Here is a 24,947-nt window from a genome sequence, read left to right on the forward strand (position 1 = left end):
TTTAAAACCATTTAAGACATTTTTCTCGTCATTAATCCCAAAGCATCAAAACAAAAATATAGCATTTGGTTACAGTTTTGTGTAAATAGACTCCTAGGTATCTCTGGGAGATCGAATGTGTGTGTGTGTGTGTGTGTGTGTGTGTGTGTGTATCAAGGAAAGAACTCAAAGTATTTCAGATGTAATACATGAAATACATGAAGTGTTTCCTGAACTTGAGCGTTGGTGCCTGTGAGGAGATTGGGGGGCAGGGGAGCACTGAGAATTAAGATGAACTCATGCTCTTTGCTAACTAAAGGGCTTTGACAGCTGGTGCCCCCTCAGACATTTTCAAATAGCATAATAAATATTCCACTCACCCTGGCACATGCACAGCTAAATGTCTTAGCAAAAATCCATCTAGAACAGATTTAAGAGAAACTATATCAGGGTCATGGAGATGCTCAGAAGGCTATGAGTTATACTGGCACAGCCATAGTATGGCAACTCTGGATGTTAAGTTTCATTCTCTTTATGTATGAAATGTTTTTCTTCATTCATCAGCTCTGCAATGACTATCTCTGCTCTTAAGGGAGCCCACTCAGTGCTGGGCGTACTCCTAGAGGCACTCATTTACTTAGCACTCAACTACATGCCTACCACTGGCCTCATTTTGCAGACTGGCCACAGTTACAGAGAGAAGGCCGTATTTCCTCATCTTACATAGAGTACACACACTCCTACATATCTGAACTTGAGCATTTGTGATTTTTTTAGGGGTGGGCAGTGAAAGCACAAATTCAGAAACTGGTTGCTAGCAAGAATGTTCATTCCGTTGCTGCCACTGTTGACCTAAAGGTGTATGGTGAGAGGCTAGGAGCACAGGCTCTGGAGCCAGACTGCCTGGTGTAGCCCAACTTTCTTTCTTACTACACATGTGACCTTGGGTAGGAGACTTGGCTTCTCTGTGTCTCAGTCTCCTTGTCTGAAAATGAGGCTAGTATGCATACCTACTTCATAGGTTTGTGTAAGGGTTAAATGAGTTAATCTGTACAAAGGGCCTAGAACTGTGCCTGGCATGCAGTTCAGGCTGTAAAATGAGTGTTTGTATTCCCAAGCTGCGCTTTAATCACAGGTGCATAGAACCTGGGCAGGGCACATTTGACTTGGGGTGAGGTGTGCAGAAGAAATCCCACTGTGCTTAAGCATATTCCCAGGTATCCCAGCCAGGCTCTTGCCGTCACAGCTCCCTTCCCATATAAGCAGGCAAGGAAAACCAGAGAACACGAGAGCCCTCAAGGTGAACTCCTTGTCTTTTATGGCGCAGGGTGATTGAATTGGATGAGGAAATCATTTAGCTGCCTGCAAATTGGTAGCAAGGAATGGGCCTGCAGAGGACTTCTGCACTTGGAATTGAACCTTTTTTCATTCACTTTTTATATTACATTTTCAAGACGTCAGACATATAAGATTTTCAGACATTTGTAGACCAATTGAGTCACAAATAAAGAATAAAACATGTGGAAATAATACTGGTGCTTTAACCCAGCACTTCTCCAAATCTCTCTCTATCCGAATCCTCTGGAGAGCTTGTGAAAACCTAAATTCCTAGGCCCTACCCCAGAGACTCTGATTTACCAGGTCCAAGGTGGAGCCTGAGAATGTTCATCTCCAACAAGTTCTCAGGTTGTGCTGAGGCTGCTCGTCCAGGGACCACACTGAGAGGGCCACTAGTCAAATGTGTGTTCTGCATCCTTAGTACCTATTCCTAAAGCAAGGTCATAATGCTTAATTTGAACTCTTTAGCTTCAAGATGGCATGAGTGACTCCCTAACCCCACAAAAAAATAGACATATTTGAATCCATAGAGCTAATGTCACTTATTAATGTCTAAGTTTTGGTAATAAACACTGACTTTCACTTTTTCCCTATAGTTGCATGCTGCTGTGACCAGGATCCAGGTTCCAAGGCCTGGTTTTAATTACACATTCGCCCACATATGTATCCTGAATAATGATAAGACTTGCATCGTGGACGACATAGTGCATGTTCTGGAGGAGCTAAAGAATGCTCGGGCCACCAACCGGACCAATTTTGCTATCACATACCCGATCACTCACTTAAAGGATGGGAGGGCAGTGTACAACGGGCACCAGCTCGGAGGCGTCACCGTGCACAGCAAAGACCGGGTGAAATCTGCAGAGGCCGTCCAGCTCACCTACTACCTGCAGTCAATCAACAGTCTCAATGACATGGTGGCTGAGAGGTGGGAGTCCAGCTTCTGTGACACCATCCAACTATTCCAGAAATCCAACAGCAAAATCAAAATGTACCCTTACACATCCTCCTCACTGAGGGAAGATTTCCAGAAGACCAGCCGCGTATCGGAACGTTACCTGGTCACCAGCCTGATCCTGGTGGTGACCATGGCCATCCTCTGCTGCTCTATGCAGGACTGCGTCCGCAGCAAACCCTGGCTAGGCCTGCTCGGGTTGGTGACCATAAGCCTGGCCACTCTCACTGCGGCCGGGATCATCAATCTTACTGGTGGGAAATACAATTCTACCTTCCTGGGAGTCCCTTTCGTCATGCTAGGTAATTACTGCCCTTCATTTTTCTGTTTCCTCCTGCTGGTGGTGGTGACTGGGTTCTTAAAGGGCAAGGAGTAGCTATCTAACACCTTTCTTTCATTTATAATGTCTTCCTTTTGCCCAGAAGTCCTGGGAGCAAGTCTATAAAGTACTGGTCATTGGCAAGAAGTAACCTTACCTGGTAACCATGCCAGCAATCCAAAGTCCGGGGATTCACTGGAAGGCCTGGTTCTCCACTAAGAAGCTGTGTGGCACTGAGCAGATACTAATCTTCTCTGGTGTCCCAGCATCTTAGGCTTCCCCAGAAGCAGACCCTGACACAAGGATTTAGACCTAAGCAGTTTAGCTGAGAGGTGAGCCCAGGAAGCCCTAGTCTGGGAGTGAGAACATGACCCAGGGAAGGAAGACAGTCAGGCTATGTTAAGGAGCAGGTTGCTGTTTTGGGCTCAGTACCACTGGGGACTTTTGGGGGATCTCGTAGAACACACCTCAGACAGGCCCTCCTTGAGGGGTGATGGAGCTGGAAGCTGGACTTGGTACCAGAAACCCTGGGTATGATTCAGTGAGGGTTATCCCAGGGTTGCCCCCCATCCCCAACCCCACCCCGCACATCCCAGGGAAGACGGAGCATATTTGTGCAGCTGGAGAAATCCCTCAGGTGAATGCTCTTTGTAGTAAGAAGCCTTCAGGGAGCTCAAGAATGGTGGGTTGGAGGGCACATGGACTGGGCTGACAGAGTCGGCTACCCTCATTTCCCCATCCTGTGGATAGAGCGGATGTGAACATCACACAAAGGGATGTGACAAATGTACAAGACCTTTGAAAGCAACAAGTGAGACACAAATTGCAAGGTAACCTTTTTTCCTATCCATGCTATACACTCAGGAGAATGTTCTAAAATGACTGGGTGAGAATCCCGGTACACTTTCTCTTGGGGGCTGCAGGAATTTCCTGATACAGATAACGGTAAAAACGAAGCCACAGTGGTCATAATATATCAGTTGCTCTCTCTGTCCATCTGGTAGTGAAGATGGCATGCCCAGCACACCTGATGGCAAGGCTCTCATGGGCCAATGATTCAAACGGTTAGCTTCCCCCCTTCCCTATGGCAACTTCGCATCAATTTCTTTAGCAAAATTAAAATGTCACTTGGAATCAGATACTGACATGACAAATGAAGTACTATTTTTCGTTGATGGTGAAATAACTATGGTGAGGCCATTAGTATGCCTTATGCCCTGTTTGGGGGTAATGGAAAAGGAATTTACTTGGGCAACCTCAGCTGTGCTATGGGTTAGATGAGAGAACAGGGCCGGCAGGGCTGCAAGGCCACAGAAGGGCAGGCTGCCCTGGCGGCTGCGCAGCCAGCGGGCATTGAGACCCAGGCAGTGAGCACATACTAGAGGAGCTTTGGGCAGAAGGCGGCAGAGGCTGGGCAAGTGGACCATTTACTTATCACTGCCAGCCCGGCGGAGGGGACTGCCGCGCCTCCTCCTGAGCCCAGTCTGTTTCGAAGGAGGCAAAGGAGCCTCTTTAAAATAACCCCAACATGATGTGTGTGGGTGAACTGTGGAAACCAGGGCTGTTCCTTGAAGTCTAAGTAGGACTGGGTATTAGCTTCCACCGAGGCTTGGGTCAAAGTTTAAATGAAGATGTTTTGCTCATGATTAGTCACATGCTTGGTTCTTGGTTTGTTTTGGTTTGGTTTTGGTTTTGGGATTTTTTAAGCTTTTCATTTTAAAAACACAGCATGTTTGGTTGTGGTTATTTTTGTGGGAGGAAGATAAACAAGAATACGAAGAAAGTGGGAACTGAATGGAGACAGGTTTCTAACACAAGGGCAAAAAGAGGCAAAAGCTAGAAAAAGGCCTATTAGTCCTGGTTTTATGACACTCCAGGCTGTTCCCAGTGAGCTCAAAGTATGAAACAGTATTTCCTAAAGGGTTTAGAAACTCCCTAAAAATTGCATTAAGTAAAACAAAATTGCAATAGTTAGAGCTTTTTGAGTAAAAAAAAAGCAGTAATATTCCAAAGCTCTTTAATTTCACTACAAATCTATTTCAATAAGTAAAATAAAATTAAGTATTCAAAACTTTCAAATTAATTTTATTACATAAAATAAATCATAATATTTAAAATTTCTTAAAATTTATTCTTGTACTTTTTAAGGAAATTTGAAATCTTCTAAGTAAAAGTCAACCCAAAAAAGAATATACCAGAGAGTACTGCATGGGGAAGGGTCATAAGGGATGGAACTGTTAGCAGGGGAGTGTCCTTAAAAAACAAATCCAGAAATAGCAGTGCCACAACTCCACAGAGACCGACTGAGAGTCACTGAACTTTACATCACAGTTCAATTCAGAAAAATCTGGCATTTGTGGTGAAAGAGTCCAAGCACGGCAGGTGCCCAACACTCCCTTGCTTGCAATTTGTCAGGAATGTTACATGCACTGATGTGATGGCAGTTTTCCCTGCTGACAGTCATTATGCAACCTTTCTGTACATTTTCAGCCCAAAGAGATCTTAAATTACTTAGTCACAACAAGAAAGGAAGCTACATGTTTTAGGACCTAAGGCCCATTTGCAATAAATACTTTGTACCATGTAATGGGTACTTAATATGCTCATAAAGCCAACAGTGCCTGGATTTAGGTTGGTTACCCTTCTGTATTTCTCAGATAAATTTTTTGTTCTCAGAGTTTGATTGTAAAATGAAATATAAGCAAGAACATGTTCATAAATTTTGCATTCAGGGCCAGTGTTCAACTCTGGTGTTTTGATGACCAGTCCTAAAATATCAATAAATATTTCAAATGGACAAGAAGAAATGCGGTGCTAAGAGTTTTGCAACTGTTTGTCCAGTTTCTAAATTTGCCTGTCTGTAACATAAAATGGCTGTGCTTAAACTAAGCAGATTCAAGCAAAACTTATTGATTTTCTGTTATAAATACAATATCAAATACACTTTAAAAAATACATGGCCTCATATAGAACGAAAAGTATCTTAGAAAAAGTTTCTAATGCAGACATTTCCTTGGCTGACAATAGGTCTGTAATGTGATAAACACTGTATTTTAAAATTCAACAAACTAAATATTCTCAGTGTGATCCCGGTCACCTAAGGCCAGATACAGACAAATGCCAAAATGGCAGTAGATTTAGAATGGAAAAATTTAACACCATGTGTGCCAAGGGGCATTAACCTGACAAAATTCCAGAATAGGAAAGAATTTAGATAAACTCTAAGAGTTCACCATAATGGGATGTGACTGTGTGTTTCTAGCCAAGACAATATGTGACATCTCTGGCAATAAGAATATATTCTACACAGATGAATCACTTTGGCAATGATGTAAGCGTAGATACCTCATGATTTAGAATTTTTTAAATTAATGTCATGCATATTAGACAATCACACTTCTGCCAAAACCCCTGTCTATATGAGTCAGATCAGTCTATGTAGAGCTGAAATCCTTAAAAGTCTACAATATTATAAATGCTCAATGACATTTTTTAATTTGGAGAAGAGTTTGTTTCATCCATATCCCTTATGCATGAAGTAATATCCTTTCTTTCCAAACCACAATATCAGGTATTGAAGTACTTAAACTGCCAGTTGTAAACATAATGACACATCATTTTAACCCGTTATGGAGTTTCTTTTAAAGGATGAGGATTTACACCATTGGCCTACAGTTGCATATTATTTAAGAAAATGTTATAGGTCTTGTACATGCAAGCTTTCCTAATAGGCTTAATATTTCCACGGCTTTGCTAATCAGACACAAATTAGGAAAGGAAAGGAATGTGGGAGAACATAAAAGAGAACAGAAGGAAGGTTTCTTCCTTCTTCAACTGGAAGGTTTGTTGCTTGATGTACAACTTAAAGAGGAGAATTGAAATTGTGGTGAAAGATAGTTTAAATATGAGTTTCTATGTGGCAATCTAATTTATGAGTTGCTTTGCATTTATCAAGATACAAGAGCTACAGAAATCAGATGAGACAAAAAGTATTCTTCAAGAAAAATATTCTTCAAGGCCTTTCAAATTTGGGGATATTGAGAAGGTCCAATGCCACATCCAAGTTGCCCTCTTCTTTGCGAGTTATCTAGCCAGGCCACTCAAATTCAGGGGTGGGAAAGGAAGAAAGGGTGTGTTTAAGTGTAAGGAGGAGAATAATAGCAGGGATGTTTGGCTTTCTCCAGGTATATATTCTAAGATGACCTGTATTTCCCAGAAATCGGAAGATCCGATTCAGTTCTCCAAGAATTTGTTCTCATCAATGCCTTCTCAATGGATGCACTATACGAACTCAGGCTTATATAGGAGTGAAAGTTCTTGTGTAAGAAATTTAGTTTGAACTGAGAAATTAGAACTCTTAATTGTATTTGCTCACAATTTAAGCAAACCTGAAAGGTTTTGCTTTCCTGATGAGTATTCTTGCATATTTCTAAAGTCACAAGAAACACAGGGAAAAAAATCGACCAGATAATAAAGGTCAAACCCTATGAAACAGCCAATATGCAACCATTTTTGACCTACAAAATTGGTACCAGCCTCCAACATTTTTGAACTACAAAAGCATAATTTCTTACCATTCAACTTAATAAATTATTGTGGAATAATGCAACAATACGACAATCTACATGATGGAATAGAACTATATAACTCTAGATATAAACCACTTGTAGGCTCAGTAGTTGCTAGGAAACAAAAATGATATATATGGGTTTTGTTGTTCACAGTTTTGTTTTAAATATCTGATTTAAATATTTGTTTGAATATGATTTACAATAGAGTAAGTCCAAACAGTATTTTCAAAGTATTTTTTTCCTGAGTATCTTATTTTCATGGCCTCTGGTCATTGTGGGACTAATTTCCAAGGAGATTGTATAATATAGTTTTGTTCTTACCCTATTATTTTTATGCTCCATCAATCATCTTTCAGCAAAGGGTGGGTGGAGAGAAATAGGTTGGGGGAGATGGAACAAAACACATTCTTGTCCTATTCTTAACCATAAAGGAAGACAAGAATGGACTGGAGGTGCAGGTCCAGGAAGGCAGAGCTCAGTTAGCAGAGGAACGCAAGGGTGCTTCCTCTTTAACCCACGTCTCCGGGATACCCTCTGGGTGCTCAAGCCACCTAGTCTAGGGAATGGGGTGGGGATCGGGGTGGAGTGGTAGATTCCGTGAAGGTTGGGCAAGTAGGAGGCAACATCAGGATGCTGAGCTGGTTAAAATAGACCATGAGGAGAAACAACTAGTTTGGTATTGCATTTGGACTAGCACCTCAGAAGGTCACCGCTGGGGGTGGGGAGTCTTGACCAGGTGGATCCAGGAGCTCACAGCACAAGCAGATCCACAGTCACCGTCATCTAGGCTACATTCCGCCTAGGCTACTTCACCAGCCAAGAATCAAAATATAGCCAGAACTTAAGAGAGGATTCTAGCCTCTTGTCTGCATTGACTGGTGTAGCAGACTAGCATTTCTCTTCCTCACCAGTAAAATGAATTTCATATCAGCCTACCATACATGCATGTGTGTGTGTGTGTGCACATGCTTGTGTGTATGTATAATCTGGGTGCACAGTTTATATTACATAGCACATTAGCTATATTCTATTAATATATAATATGATGTATTATGCAATTAAGTTCATGTTGTGTATATATATGTATATATAATATATATACATGTGTTTATAATGTAGTGTATATTGTTTGAATGTATGAATATAAATACTATATGTCTCTATTACATAGTATATATTTATACATTTTATATGTAAATATAAAAATGTTTGAATGAGATGTGCCATATTATATATATTTACATATTATATGTCTCCTATATAAAAAGATGTTACACAGTGACTATAGCATATATTATGGGCCACCTTTGTACACACTGATTTTATACAATGTACATACACACATAGTATCTAAAGGCCTTACCTTTAAAAAAGGAGGACCTATTAACAAATTCATGTCTTGGACTCTGATTTGCAGCCCTCTAGTGAAGGAAAGTCATTTCTTAGATTAAAACCCAATGCTGTGATTACAACTACCAAAATATGCTGAGTCTCTGGTAGAAACAAGGTGTGTGTATTTGGCCAATGTGATAATCCATCTTAACTCAAGCAGAGCACACCTTTACTCTCACTCTTAACTGTGAGACAAAACAGGCTGTGATCAACCAAACAATTCAGCATAGAAAATAAATGTTTATAACTGGCCAAGTGCAAATGTAATCCAATTAATGAACTTCTCCCTGAAAATACATGTTACTCAACCCAGACATATAAACATTTCAAATTTCTTCTCAAAAAAACAAAAATCATGAATTTATGTAGATATCATTGAAAGTATTTGATAAAGATGAGCTACTTAGCGAAGCTCATCTAAGAATATGTTTTAAGCAGATTTTGCTCATGCATTCATTATGCTCTATAGATTTTTCTAGAAGAATGTAGTAGTTTTATTACCATATACGAAATTTGGCACTGCCCAGGCATGCTATAAATGGCTTCATCGTCTCCCGATATTAAATGTTTTTACATTACAACAAAGAGCATCCCTCAGCAAACCATTCTATTTCACCTCCTCATCATCTCAGCTACTCCTTACTCTTAGGAACTCAGGATGAGGAAACCCTGCTGGTAGGGATAGGATTCAAGTGTGAGGAGTGCCGAAAGGTGTCAGCCTCTGTGCCGTGGCTCGTGCTGGGGAAGGCAGGAGAATCTGGGCCTGAAGAAAAATCTGCCTTATAAAATCCAGATGTACAAAGCAAATCAATTTGCTTGTGATTATTCATTGACAAGAAGATAAACAAATCACCCAGATTGCCAGTGATAGCAAAGCCATTAAATACATTTAAGGTATGATTCACTTTATGAACACCTTTCCGAAAGCATTTCTACTGGGTAAAGTTAGGTTAACTCTCAACTATTCGTTAATGTATTCTTGCAGTCGTGGTTTATAAACAACCCTGAAGGCTTTGGTCAGGCCCCAGAAAAGGGTCTGGGTGAGAGTGAGATTTAATTTGTGCACGTTCCTGAGACTTACACTAGGTGACTGGACGATTAGCCAGTTGAGGTTTTTCCACCGTTAGTGTTATTTATCATCTGTGCTGCTTTTTTTCTTCATTGGCTCCAAAGCCTAAAAGTTAGCTGCACATGAAGATATAAAATTCTTTGGAAAATAAGAAAAATTACTACCTTAAATCCTTTAGTATTTGATTTTACAAGATGACAATCCTAAAGTCTATTGCTAATAAAATTTAAATTACACTCCTGGTACAAACTGCATCTGGACACTGCTGAAGAGCTCTACTGCCCTTATCCCAGGCCTGGCTAAAAGCCTCATTGCCTCAAAACATTCACTCGTGAACAATTAGAACCTGGACTTGTGTGTACAGACAAGCAATGAACCAAAATAGAAACACACATCTTGAATGTGCTTTTAAAAAACAAGTGAATATTTTAAAAGTTTATTTATCTTCAGAATCTGATAGAATTGGCATGTGGTGTTTAAGAGTTCCCTCTGGTAATTTGTCACCCTTAAATACTGTGACTGTAAGAGCAGGGACTTCTTCGGATCTTGTTCGGTTCCTGGAATGCTCACCATGATACAATCTTTTACTTCCAGGGCTCGGGCTGACAGCCTGCCCCTCTGATGATAGAACCTGTGTCACATTACCACCACAGGACCTCTGGTCTCCTGGGGCCTAAATCTGTTTGAAACTTTGTATTTAGGTAGCTCTCCAGGTGATCACTGATACCAGGGAGTCCTCGTGAATGGGCTTCAAACATGGGAAATGAAAAATAGTCCCTTGCTAAAGTGATCCTATGTGCCAATGACATAGGCCCCTTGGTCAGACTTAATGAAGAAGCTTATTGACCTCTGATTTCATAGAGAAATTTTAAAAACTAGACTGCAGAGCAAACAGCAATACTTTTGCTTTTAAGGCACCTTTTAAAAACAGGGAAAACAATAGCCAAGCCTCTGAAAAGTATCTTCAATCCACATGCCGTATTTGTTTGCCTTTGTCTGTAAGATTTGGCCTCAGAGTCCTGCTTGCTGAACTGCAGCCCCAAGTTAAGAGAGTAGTGGCTGATGGTGATGTTAAACAGAGGAGGCACCTGCTGTGGGAGGGACAGAACCTACCAAAATCTTTCTTCCCTGCCTTCTTTTGATTTCCATTGGCCCGGTTCCTGAAATGGCTACAAAAGACAAGGCCAGGGCTGACTGGAGGAAAAACTGTGAACGAGTTAGTCTCTGTGAATTCCACCCACCTACGGCTTCCTCTTCACTGCCTCCCCATCTCCGTTCTCTCTCCCATTCCCCAGACCTAGGGGAAGCTGCTTCCATAGACCACAGTCCCAAAGGGGTTTGCATTTAAAAGAATGCCCCTGAAGGCCAAAACCAAAGGGAATTCAGCTGTAAGTATGGGCAGAGCAGGCATTCGGGAAGGACAGAACTCTCCTCCTGTCCTAGGGCTCTTAGAACATGTCTCCCTTTGAGTCCAGGCCAGGAAACAGGAGTCCCACAGTCCAACTTTCCTTTAGGGTAACTGACCTGCTCAATATATACCCAGCTGTAAATCAGGTCTAGTGCCAGCTAGGCACTCCAGGCTGCTAATCCTGGTGAGACACCCATAGCTGGGTTGACACATCCCTCCAGGAGGGAGGCCCAGTTATGGTGTCAGCAATTGTCCCTGAAATCCAAAGAGCGCTTCACAGTCACTGCACACTGTGATTGGTTTGAGGGTGTAGGCATCTGCTAGGGAGGTGTGGCTTGAGAGACAAGAATCTGCCCTATCAGCAACGATGGTGGGGGTCTTTGGAGGCGAGGCCCACAGTGACTAGCAGCAAATGCTCAGTGATCAGGTAGGACAGCTTCTTTCTCAGGGCTTCCTCTTCTGGCCTCTGTGGGCATGTGCACACCCACCACTGTAGCAAGAAGAGCAAAGGAAAGGCAGAGTTTCCAAAAGCCCCTGAGAATAGCATTCGAATTTTCTCTGGAGCTGTGTCCAGAACCAAGAACATATGCCAAAAGAGTCAGGACTCAATAAAAATGATCAAACTATAGAAACACATGGCATTGAAAATGTACCAAGGGAACTCAAGAGACAGGCTAGCAGCCTACTTCCGCCTTTCCTTGAGTTCTGTTATTTCCATTCTGCCCTCTCCAGCCTCACTCTCCCACCTAATAGCTCTGTTAATTCAAATTCCTTTTTTCAATTAGCTTCTGTGATTGTTCAACAGCAAGGTAAGAAATTGGATTCTTATTATATTTTTCAACAAGACTTAGGGTCAAGTAATGGTATAAAATCACACCGAAAGACTACAAAACAGATTTAATTTCAATTCTACCATATGACTGATTCTAGTACTGCTATATGCATCCTTATTTTCTTCCCATATTTAATGACTCAGTACCAAAGCGCTGTTTTAAAACACTTTTCTTGTTTCTAGCAAGTAAATACTGTACAAAAAAATTCCATTTGCCATCTTCGGCACAACTCTGAAGTGTGTTTTGCCCACCAGAACTTACTCTACTTGACCTTAGATGAAATGGGGGGTATCATTTCCCCAGGGTGCCGATGCCTTGAAGGGATTAATCCTCTTTTTACCCTCACTGTCAAGGGATCAGTTACTTTTAATCAAAGGTCAGTTGGTCTGAGAACACAGTGGAAACAGACTGAATGGTTTCCCTCCTGAGACTAGATGCTAACCATCTAAAACACAATTAACAACAGAATGCCAGTCTACGGGTGGGCTCTTTCCTTCCTGTCTGGGAAGTTTAAGTGACTCCAGTTTAATAGGGGCCATCGTGCTAGTTATCAAGTCGACAGTCTTAACCTGATCTCTAAAATGATGCCTAGTAAATTAAGGTAAATGCCAATCCCTCCAAGAAAACAGGCCTAAATCATGACTGAAATGGGTGCTCAGGTTTGAGGCTGAAACTTACAAATAAATTCCAGCCTGGGCACACAGGAAGACGTGTGCTCAGTTACTGTATACACAGGATAACAGTGACTCACTTCACTCAGCACTTACGCTTGGCTGGAGAGTTTAAATTCCTTTTTAAAAACAAGCCTATTGCACCACAGGGTAAATATTTTATTACCCTCAATAATGGTATTGAGTATGCCAAGTCGTAGAAGCAGAAAATTAGATCTGATGCCAGTGCCAAGACAGGGGTTATGGGAAGCCACAACAGGTCACTTTGGTGAGCTTTTCAATGTTGCTGTGGCCTTGAAAACCCAGGGAGGCCCATCGGGAAAGTGTCTGGCTCCAACCATGAGAGGTGAGCGAAGATAAGCTAGATCCAGTCTCAGGCCATAGAACGGAGTCCAGACATAGGCACTTGCTGGACCTATGCTGTTCCAGTGTTTCTGAGATACTAACCCAGGAGGCAAAGGTGCTAAGTAGTTAGGGAAAGAGGATACTAATCTGGCCCTCTCCCTCAGAGGCCACTGCCAAACAGTGCAGAGAAGCCAGCAGAGTCACCGCCTGCTTGATACATTGTCCATGAACAGCCAACACTGGTCACACAGATCCCTGAAGACAAAATGCAAGCCATAAACTTTCAACTTGAATTTTAATTTTTACCAATCGCAGGGAGAGTTCATGAGTCTTGTTCCTTCTTGCATCCTTCCTGATCATTCGAACTCTATTTTGCTCCTCTCTGTTTCTAAGATTTATTGTTTCCTGCACTGACACTTGGGGAAGAAAAAAAAATAGAGGCCGTGATTTAGGATTCTGTCAAGACTCAAATTAAATACATTGCCTCTTTCTCCCTAAAGCCCTCCACTTGGCCAAACATAAATGAGGTGATGAGACGTTAGCTCAGAACCCTTTGCCCACTGCTTCCTCTCCACTGACCCCCAGCTAGCTGTGTGGAGATGACAAGCACAGTGAGGAGCGGCCAGGCACCTTCTCTGAGGTGTCCCACCAACCAAGGGAAACAAATGCTCTGCAAACTGCACCTACACCCCTCCCCAGGAGGCCTAGACAAAGAGCCCACCCAGCTTTCCTAAGCCAGAGGAAGTGGGGAGGTCTTAGCTCCTCTATGCTCGCTTTTGCTAACCATTAACATTTCTGATCCACTGAAATATGGGCCTCTCTCTCCACAGGAGAAATCACTGGCCTTTGCCTGTCACCTGTCACCACTAGAGCTGGTTACATTTCCCTTGACCCAGTAGCTCCCCATGACCAAGTGGGTTCCTCTCTTTAAAGAGATTAGTCTTTTCCACTTTTGATCTGGTCTTTTTCTGCCCCCTCAGGTCATGGATTATATGGGACTTTTGAAATGCTATCCTCTTGGAGGAAAACTAGAGAAGACCAACACGTTAAAGAGAGAACTGCAGCGGTCTATGCAGACTCCATGCTCTCCTTTTCTCTCACCACTGCCATGTACCTGGTCACCTTTGGCATAGGGGCCAGCCCTTTCACGAACATTGAGGCAGCCAGGATTTTCTGCTGCAATTCCTGTATTGCAATCTTTTTCAACTACCTCTATGTACTCTCATTTTATGGTTCCAGCCTGGTATTCACTGGCTACATAGAAAACAATTACCAGCATAGTATCTTCTGTAGAAAAGTCCCAAAGCCCGAGGCATTGCAGGAGAAGCCGGCATGGTACAGGTTTCTCCTGACAGCCAGATTCAGCGAGGACACGACGGATGGTGAGGAAGCGAACACTTACGAGAGTCACCTATTGGTATGTTTCCTCAAACGCTATTACTGTGACTGGATAACCAACACCTATGTCAAGCCTTTTGTAGTGCTCTTTTACCTTATTTATATTTCCTTTGCCTTAATGGGCTATCTGCAGGTCAGTGAAGGGTCAGACCTTAGTAACATAGTGGCAACTGCGACACAAACCATTGAGTACACGACTGCCCAGCAAAAGTACTTTAGCAACTACAGTCCGGTGATTGGGTTTTACATATATGAGTCCATAGAATACTGGAACACTAGTGTGCAAGAAGATGTGCTCGAATACACCAAGGGGTTTGTGCGGATATCCTGGTTTGAAAGCTATTTAAATTACCTTCGGAAGCTCAATATGTCCACTGGCTTGCCTAAGAAAAATTTCACAGACATGTTGAGGAATTCCTTCCTGAAAGCCCCTCAATTTTCACATTTTCAAGAGGACATCATCTTCTCTAAAAAGTACAATGATGAGGTTGATGTAGTGGCCTCCAGAATGTTTTTGGTGGCCAAGACCATGGAAACAAACAGAGAAGAACTCTATGATCTCCTGGAGACCCTGAGGAGACTTTCTGTCACCTCCAAGGTGAAGTTCATTGTCTTCAACCCGTCCTTTGTGTACATGGATCGATACACCTCCTCTCTGGGAGCCCCCCTGCACAACTCCTGCATCAGTGCTTTGTTCCTGCTCTTCTTCTCAGCATTCCTGGTGGCAGATTCTCTGATCAATGTCTGGCTCACGCTAACGGTTGTGTCCGTAGAGTTTGGAGTTATAGGTTTCATGACATTATGGAAAGTAGAACTGGACTGCATTTCCGTGCTATGCTTAATTTATGGAATTAACTACACAATTGACAATTGTGCTCCACTTTTATCCACATTTGTTCTGGGCAAGGATTTCACAAGAACTAAATGGGTAAAAAATGCCCTGGAAGTGCACGGGGTAGCTATTTTACAGAGTTACCTCTGCTATATTGTTGGTCTGATTCCTCTCGCAGCTGTGCCTTCAAATCTGACCTGTACACTGTTCAGGTGCTTGTTTTTAATAGCATTTGTCACCTTCTTTCACTGCTTTGCCATTTTACCTGTGATACTGACTTTTCTGCCACCCTCTAAGAAAAAAAGGAAAGAGAAGAAAAATCCTGAAAACCGTGAAGAAATTGAGTGTGTAGAAATGGTGGATATTGACAGTACCCGAGTGGTTGACCAAATTACAACAGTGTGATAGTGTCCACTTGTTTAATTTTCACCCTAGGTCTTATCAAGAGCAAAGAGATTATGTCAATGAAACAAATTCAAGGTGAATTTGTTTGAGGATAAGAAATACGCATTGCCAAAAAAGCCAAGGACAAGGGGGAATATGGGCACTGCATATTTTCAACCTTTAAAACAAAAGGATTGTTACCAGAAAGAATTTACACACACACACACACACACACACACACACACGGATCCTAGGAGACTTCAAGTCTCTTAAACTAAGATCAAATAGAAGAAGGCTTATTAGCAAGCAAAATCCTGTTTCATTCACACTGCAGATGTTGCTGGTATCGCGACAAAAACCTTCTGATTGAAAGGTCAGCTGCCAAGGCAGAAATAGCTTTAAGCATTGTTCAAACAATAAGGCTTGCAGAACTTCTGCAAAGCAGTGGCTCCAGTCAGGGTCTGTGATTTGAGGTCTCAGCCGTCTCTCAACTAGCTCCCCCACATGCCAAGGAGATGCTTGTGAAAGTTCTGGCTGAAGAAAGCAAGCCAGAACCTCGGAAGCAGCACATGGTGGAGTGGCCATCACCCATGGACTGAAACTGAGTCCCCTTTAAATTCACCCAGATGAGACAGCTTTGGTGTCTAGAATGAATTTATCCTATCGCCCCATCAATATACTTTTAACATTTGTATGATTTGGTTAATACACCTTTAAACCAATGACAGCTCCAGCACTGCAGAGCTGGAAATTTCTATTTTGGAATATCTTGTTGCTTGTCACCAAATCTGCTTTATTAGTTACAGCACTTGGCAAGAGGCTCTGAGTACCAAAACCACAGAGCCAAACCCCAATACCAGGCATGATGGAGGAAAAGCAGGTCTCCATTTTAACAAAAAAAATTGCCAACTGGTACAGCTGTTTGTAGTGACCCTCCATGTGTTTTCTGCATGGATGCCCAGAAACAACATCTGCCCATGCATAGCTGAGGAAGGAGAAATGAACACTGAAATGGTCATTTGCCATAGCTTCCAATCTGCATAGCCACTCTGCCTTCACTATGAGATAAGCCTGCTCAGAGACATAGAGAGGAAAGTTCTTTGGTGGGCATAAGTCCAGAAACTGAGAAACTTGGTACAAGTGCAGGCAGGGAGATAGAAGGCTGAAAGGGAGATATATGGAAATGCCTGGAAGATGTAATCACCAATACAAATCTATCCATGATGATGGCCACACTTTCCTGCTAGACTGGCTTCACTGTCATCTTCCTAGTCCCCCCTCCACACACCTTCATTGGGGCCCTCCTACTTCAATGCACGGCCCTTCTGTTCATTAAGGGGCCTAGTTATTTCCCCTGTTGACTTGTAGTATCTACAGGATCTAAACAGAAATGGTTTGACCTGAAGAGGCTGTGTATGTTGCCCCAGACCCCTGCATTTCCTTAAGTCTATAAAAGTAAAGCTAAATCCTAGTCACATTTGAGGCAAATGTCTACAGCATTTTTCTCTTTTAGAGATGCAGCTTATTTAGACATCTGTAGTGGCAAGCATTTCCCAAAAGCACCTTATCTTTCTGGATCTTAGTGGATATACTGTGCAACTTCCCCATCCTCCACAGAGGAGGAAACTGAGACCTAGGAGAATAAAGCAACTCACCCAGGGTCACACCACTGGAGGGTGTCCACCGTTTGAGCATGCCTAAGACAGGGCAGGCCAATTTTAGATTTTCTTATAAGAGGGCTACTAACTCCCTTCGAAGTACATTTCCAAGGAAGGAGCATAGGACTTTATTGGCCACCAGGCAGACTTTTTTAAATGTCTGGGTAATGTTCGGGATTTAGGTTTGCCATTGTCTTTCCAAACAGCAAAAATGCCTAAATGATTCAGATGTAACCGCACCAAGTGCAAACCTGTGCTTTCTACTTCATGTACTGTTCACACAGTTCTAAATATGTGTCCAGGGGATCGTAGCTAGTGCATTACACACTTGTTCAATCTCTCCTGCGGACACACTAAGCGATCATACCAACGTGTTATGCACTCAACTAGAAGATAATGAGCTTTAATCTGAGGACATGTACAATCCTCGAAAAAGGGCAAGTTCGCATAATAGATCTGCGATCAATTCTCTCTCCAAGGAGCCTGCAACGAGGCTATTATTTATAAAACACAGCTGAAGAGGGGACTGGTTTTATTCTTAAATCATGTGTTGCTAAATCATTTTCTGAACAGCGTGTTCTAAATCAGCCATTGATTGAGTGTTGGCCACGTGGAGCACCTTGAGTTAAAGCGACTCCACAAAACTGATACAACACACACACCAATTAAATGGATTTTGTTGAGAATTTAAGCATTCAATCTGGTCAACCAGAATGACTTACTGTGGAACTTTGTTTTATGACAGTAGTTTTCCAACTTGATTGAGTCTGTATACCTTGGGATACTGTATTTTTAAATGAAGGGCATTTTCAACCTTGTCAACTTCTCTTTTCAGCACTTGAAATCAAGGCTTATGGAATTCTGACTGTGGAATGAATTTTTTTACTGGGGGACTCTGCATGCCAAGATTTATTATTTATTGTTAGATCATTATTATTTATTTGTCAATATTGATTATTGATTATTGCTCTGACAGCATTGGTTTATTAACCCCACCATGGAGAAGACACTTTCAAAGTAACTCAGAATCACATCCCCATAAAACTGAAGCCTTTACTTCATGAAGTTTTACTTTTTCACTTGCTATAAAGAAATAAGGAGCAATCCTGGCACACACTTGCAAAAGTTTTGTTTTTCAATTAATTCCAACCAAGACATTAATGTTCACTTTACCAAAGAAACTTGTTCCGTTGGTTTTGAGTTGGTGTTTGTTGTTTGTTTACCAAAGAAAATAGTCCAGTCATCAGATACGTTTCTCTTGGTCAACTAAAAAAACTGTGATACTTGGGCTTTCTCGGCCATTTATAAGGAAGACAAGACTAGTCAGAGTAAGGATGATATTCTCTCATTGAATGAAACAGCAGAAGATGTAAATTCACAAGAAATTTGGGGATTGTGAGAAAGAAAAATGATACTTGAAATAGGGCATTATTGTTTAATCCTGCAGCAGTGGTCCCACAAGTAGCATGAGGGCTCCTCAAGCTAAAAGGAAGCCATTTGTTCCCCAGAAAGACTAAGGCAAAGCCTCATGAAACTCCCTCTCTGTTGCTTAGCTCATAAACTTTGGTTTGGTTTGATAAGGGGCTTTGGGTTTTGTTCTGCTCTGGCTTGTTTTGCTGCTGCCTTTCTTACCATTTATACCCCCACAATTTTCAGTCAGAAGTGAGGTCATCAGATGCCATCCTCCATGGCTACTGCTATTTATGCAAAATACTGCTCTACACAAGGCCCTTGAGAACCCTTTTATTTTAACTAACTGCCACCTGATTGTTCTAAGTAGCATTCTGGGACCACGATACCACTTTCCTGCAGCCCCGACAGCAGAGCTTGGCTGTGTCAATCCCAAGAACATGTGGGCTGGGAAGCCGCCTTGGGGGTGTGACATGAGGCAGAGCCTCCTGGACACAAATGGAATCCTCCTTATAATGGCTTTACTCCTTCGGGTCCTATTAAAGTAGCCCTGCAGCTTGTAGTAGTGTTTGACCTCTGTGAATCTCTGTTTTCTCATCTGTAAAAGGGAGATAATAACAGTAACGGTCTTTAAGTTCAGCAAACACATACTGAGTGCCTAATATCACCCAGATACTGTTCCAGAGACTGGGAACAGAGCAGTGGACGAGTCAGATAAAAACACCTGCCTCCAGAGAGTCTCCGTTTGAGTGGCACTGCAGATTTACCATGAGAATCACAGGAGATGATGTTGGGAAAGCGCTCATGGCAAGGCTGGTAGTGGAGAAGGAAGTCAAGAAATTATTTGGAATCTGTCCATCCCGCAGTAGCACTAGGGCTCAGGACATACAGCTACAAAGAAGTAAGCTATGCAGATCTGGTTCCAGGATTAGGGTTATATAAAGACGCAATGAGGTGTCCTGTGATTTTAGGATGTTCAAAATTTGACTGTACCACCACTGAGTGGGCCAGTTGTAACAGGGGTACAAGCTTTGGGATGCTGGGGTTGGATCATAATCCTTGAAAGAATGAGATACAGGCAGTTGGGGATGGGGGCAGGGAGGGGAAGGCACTTACTTTTTAATTACAATGCTGACTTGTCTGAACACATTTGAACATTCCTGCTGGGTGATTTGCTTTTAAGTTTGTGCTACATAAAAAGCACCAGGTATTTGAAGACAAACTTCCCACTCTTTAAAAGCATGGTAAAAGCTGCGACATGAAGGGAAATACTAAATTAGTACTACTGGATTCCCTGGCAAAGAACTGAGAATGGCCGCAGCCAGCACACTACAGAGTTCCTCCCCGTGGTGGTTACAAGTGTTTGTTTCTGTTTCATCCCCTCCACGGCAAAGAAGAGAGGAAAGTGAATGAGCTAGAATCCGTTCACCTGAAATAGGCAGTGTCAGGATGTCCTCCCCAGCCCGCCTCTCACCCGCCCCACTTCTGCCCAGGTGATCTGTGCCAAGTCCTCTTTCATATCTATGGGGGCGCCATGCAAGGAAGGGCAAGCAAGGCGCAGAGAGCTATGACCTCTGTGCTGATTTTCCAGTCGGATTAAAATTAACCCTGCAGGGGTTCGGAGGAGCCTCCCAGGTGGGAAAAGAAGGCTTCTTTTCAAAGTACAAAGAAAGCATGTGTACCAAGGAGGCAACCCACGGAGGAACCTGGGGGGAAGGAACGCTGTCCCTGTGGAACGTGCCAGCCTCTTCTCCCTCCAGAATGTTGACAACAGAGAAATCTCTGGATAGAATTAAGCTCACCCCCTCATTTTTCATGTAAAAAACTGAAACCCGAAGAAGTGAAATTACATGCACAGAGCTAGTTAGAAGCAGATACAGGACTCTAATTGAAGCCTCCTAGTTCCTAGCCTCAGTCCTTTCTCCATTCTGTCACTTTACTGCCAAAGTCTATGTATCTAAATTATGGGGTCTTAACCTGAGGGCCATGAATGAGTTGGTGGGAGGGCGGGACTCTGAATTCCCTGAAATTAATTATATGCAAAAATGTGTGTATATGTTCAATATGTGCATTTTCCTAAAGAGAGAGCTCATAGTTGTCATCAGATTCCAAAAGAGGTCTGTGACCCAAAAAGGGCGAAGAGCTACTGTCCTAACTTAATAAAGACCTCATTGGGCGTGTGATCCTGGTGTCCTCATTTTGGCCAATGGGCAATCAAGAATTTCTCAACCATCTTTTCTCCAAGGAGTCAAAACTATTTCCAAATATTGGTCTCTTCATGCCCAGCCAAATGCCTTCTTACATTCATTTATTCCTCACTCATTCATTGATTTATTCTGCAAACATATTTTCATTGTCCAATTTCTGTTTCAGTACCAGCTAAACACACTCCAGGGCAGGACTGGGGAAAGGAGCCATCTGTACTGTGCTTTTGTTGGCATAAGGAGTACTAGGCTGCTGCCACACTCTCATTGTTGCAACAAAGTGTATATAGCCTCAAATTACAGTAACCACAGCCCATACACATACACACGGGGTGGGGGGTGGGGGGCAGTTGGCAAAACCAACAGATGGAAGTGGGCCTTGTTAAAGAACCTGGGGCAGAGCAGCCTAGTTTCCAAGGTGTGTTGGTACATGCTACACGACAGCAGCACACCACATCCTTGGAAGGGCTGTGCCCAGGTGAGTCCCATTCTGAGATGTCTACACTAGGCACGCATGCACACACTTGCAGCAGTTGACTCTCCCACAAATGGGAAGGAGATGTCCCATTCATCTTAATAATATTCAGAGTGGGCAAATAGGATAGTGGGCAAATATGGACATACGGATGGTTACCTTTAAGCACAGGTGTGTCTTGGACACAGATATACAAACAGAAGCCTAGTTCTCTTGACTCCTAGCCATAAGATAGAGAGAGTGTGCACTGATGGAGGAAGTTGGAGAATTAATGACACTATTTGTACTGGTTGATGTGCCTCTCCTGGTATGACTTTAGGCACCTGGGCTGACCAAGGGCAAGGCTGGGGGAACCACTGCTTGGCCATCCCTGAAGCACAAAGGAGGCACTGTTGGCTGAACATTGCCATTTCCATAACCCTCTGCCCAGCTACGACAAGGGAAATCTTCTACAGAGATGGAAGAGTATTAGTTTCACTTTGTAGCATCTGATATGAAATTTGAAGACTGTTCACTGAGCTCTACAAAGTGTTTTAATTCCTACAAAGTGACAAAGACTCAGCCCATTTCCATGACCCATCCCAGGCTCATCCTTCTGAAAACCCATATGATTCTCTTTGGCAAAACAGTGTACTTAATATCCAGGGGGAACCTTCAACATGTTTGGCTGAGACTTTCAGATCTCTATTCTTTAAATAAACACACTGCCAAAATTGCCTTTGCCCTCTGTCCAGAATCACCAACGCAGTCCCATCATGCTTTCCATGCCATGGATGATTGGTCAAAACTGCTAATGACCATTGACTCTGCTTCACACACATACACACAGAAAAACACACACATACACACATGCACAATTCATGTACACTCAACATGTACTCAGCAACCTATAACACATGTACATACATACAGGTACACACATAACACATGTACACTGCCTTTTGCAACATACTTGACACATTTGAGGCACTTTAAAATGCCTTAGCAGACCTAGCCCTATGGTTCTGTGGGGTTTGGTAGATCAAGAGCTTCAGCTATCTACAGGGAACTATAAAACATATTATCTTCCCCTTCTAAATGTTTCCTAAGCATGAGCACATCTGAGCCCAGCCAAACAGCACACTTAAAAAAAAACTTGGGGAAGTGCATGTTTCTTAGAATTTACAAATTCTAGCTAACAGTTTTATAGTGAGAAACTGCATTTGATGGAATTTTCTAGGTTAAAGGAAAGAAAAAGCAGAGATCCAAAAATGACAGAGATCTCTCCCAAGGTCTATTATCAGGAAAATTTATCTTCAATATTTGCATATCGGGTGGTCACTCTCAATCTAAAGAAGGAGGGGGCATTTTTCAATTATCCCTAGCATTAGTTTGATGGGCAAGTCAGTGCTTTTTATCCACCTCAAGGAAAGAAGCTACCATCCAAGAAAACTTTGTGAAAGGAAACATCAGTTTGGGAGAAAACTCACACAACTAACACAAAGAACTATCCAAGACCAGAAACTTACACCTAACACACACACACACACACAGGGAATGGACATTAAGAGGAGTTGAGGGGAGGCAGAAAGCCTAGCACAGTTCCTAAAATTTAGACAGTGTGGCAGGAAAAAAATGATTACTGGGAAGGCAAAGCGAATGAAATTGGCATGGAAGGACTATAAATATAAACCACAAATAATAGAGTTGTACAAGAATCTCTGTAAGATAAAGATATGGAAGCTGAATCTGTACTTATTTGAATAAAGTAAAAGACCCCACATTTTCTTTTGAATTCTCAAACAAGAATTCCTCCTCAGTAACTTGGTGAGAACACTCTCAGGTTCTATTCCTATTGTCTGTGATCCCATAATTCAACTACCCACTCTTGGTTATATAGTCACAATCCTTCCTAGAAGCTAAGAGCAGAATTACTGAATGCTAGGCCCAAACAAGGAAAGTTTTACCCTAGATTTAAAAATTCTTTGGTCAAACTCCTCTCACTCCTCTAAATGTGCAAATGTTTCAAAGTTATAAAAAGTTGCCTAGATAGCCAATGCATTTAGCTTTTTTATCTTCAGATATAATCCCTGCCAATAATTATTAACAACATAATAGTCGTAACCATCCTTTAGCAGTCCAATTTTAGTGGGTGACAAAAGGGAAGAAAGTCTATACCAAATATTTAGTGATGCTGGAAAAGATCCTCACCCTGGACATAAAATATCTTAAATAGAAAAATGTGATTCCTCTCTTATTTTCACCACTAATGAAAGAGGCTCCTGAAATTGCATATTATTTTCTATAGTTTTGGGCTAAATCACAATGATTTTTTAATGTTGTATCCATGGTAATTGATCATAAGATCACATCTTGTCAATCACTTTAATCACTAATGCAGCATTCAGAAATCTTATCTATTTCTCCAAAAGAGCCCCCAGCATTATGTTGATCTAGTTGGATTTCTTCACACTAGGCAACTACATGATTCTGGGAGTAATAAATTGTTTTTAAACCAAGAAAGACTATCCAACTCCAAGAGCACATAATTAGTTCAGCTTGATCAGTTTTGAGGCAGATAAGCATCAAATCCTACTGGGAAAAATACTGCAGTTGCATCCTGAGCTTGACAAAGTGTGAGTCACACCACTTTGGTCATGACAGCACCTGCTCAAGTGGAATACAAGGAAAACTTGCCCAGAAAACTTTCTTTAAAGCAACACATTTTAATTCTTCGTGGGAGCATTAATAACTTTGCTAAAAACTAAAAGCTCATTGTCAAGGACCATTAATAAACTATACTTTTTATCTAAAGTCAAGACATTTTAAAGATTTTTAAAGAAAATCAATATAATAAAAAATGACTAACTCAGGAAAAAAATGACGTCCTAGATTTTGTACCACTTGAGTTTCTCCAACACCAAAATATGTGTTTATGTCATCCCACACCTACACAAAAACAAAATCAGCAGGGAAAAACCATCCCACTGATGATTGGCAATCCCACAGTTCCTCTCCATCTGACCAGTTTTCATCTGACCAGGGCAATATTTCAGGCTGTGCATGGAATTTATAGACTACAGAAACCCCCAGGCCATTTAGCACACCAAATACATCAAGTATTTAGTTGACTATCCTTCCATATTAAAATTCCATCTTCCAATGAAGCATCCTGTTTTCAATTTGATACCAAATTCCAAGCGCAAAGATTTCAAACTTACTGCTTTCACTTTTTCACACAGGTTTCTCATCCTTTGATAGACACACAGAAAAGAGTGAAATGGCAGTGAGCCAGGAAGTACCTTCAATTTTACATCTTCTCCTTTAACTCTTTCTTTTTCATATCCAGATTATTTCAGTGCTCTTTAACAGCAATTAGTATGTGTTCTTTTTTAATTGTTTTGTTTTTTCCAAATGAGCAATCAAAAAGTTTATATGACAATGGCTTACAGATAGAGGTTTGCTTTCTTGTTTAGTAGCAGATGTCTTTTTATAAAACTTGGCACACTGTGCCTTCTTTGGCTTCATGGTCACAGTGTTACACCTCTGTCTCTGCAGAAAGAAAAGACAAACCCATTTCCTGGCCTTAGTTCAATATATGATCTCAGACAGGGTAACAACATCATAGCAGGAAGCACCTATGTACCTTCCTGCCTGGGCTTAAAGGAAGTCAACAGAGGCCTAAGGAAAATGTAGGTTAGGCCTCTTTCTTCTGCAGAATTCTGGG

The 24,947-nt window shown here is 41.9% G+C and overlaps 1 protein-coding gene across 2 annotated transcripts in view; it reads left to right on the forward strand.

The window, feature by feature from the left end:
• The window catches only part of PTCHD1 (patched domain containing 1), a 57,029-nt gene extending 35,947 nt beyond the window's left edge, over nucleotides 1–21,082 (forward strand). For both annotated transcript variants that reach the window (XM_017658155.3, XM_037022505.2), the window contains exons 3-4: nucleotides 1,914–2,574; nucleotides 13,861–21,082. In XM_017658155.3, coding sequence (XP_017513644.2) covers nucleotides 1,914–2,574; nucleotides 13,861–15,515 — 2,316 coding nt within the window. In that variant the 3' untranslated portion in view covers nucleotides 15,516–21,082. The remainder of the gene's footprint in view (nucleotides 1–1,913; nucleotides 2,575–13,860) is intronic.
• The last annotated feature ends 3,865 nt before the right edge of the window (nucleotides 21,083–24,947 follow it).

The sequence above is a fragment of the Manis javanica genome, chromosome X, assembly GCF_040802235.1.
Source record: "Manis javanica isolate MJ-LG chromosome X, MJ_LKY, whole genome shotgun sequence".
Classification (NCBI taxonomy): domain Eukaryota; kingdom Metazoa; phylum Chordata; class Mammalia; order Pholidota; family Manidae; genus Manis; species Manis javanica.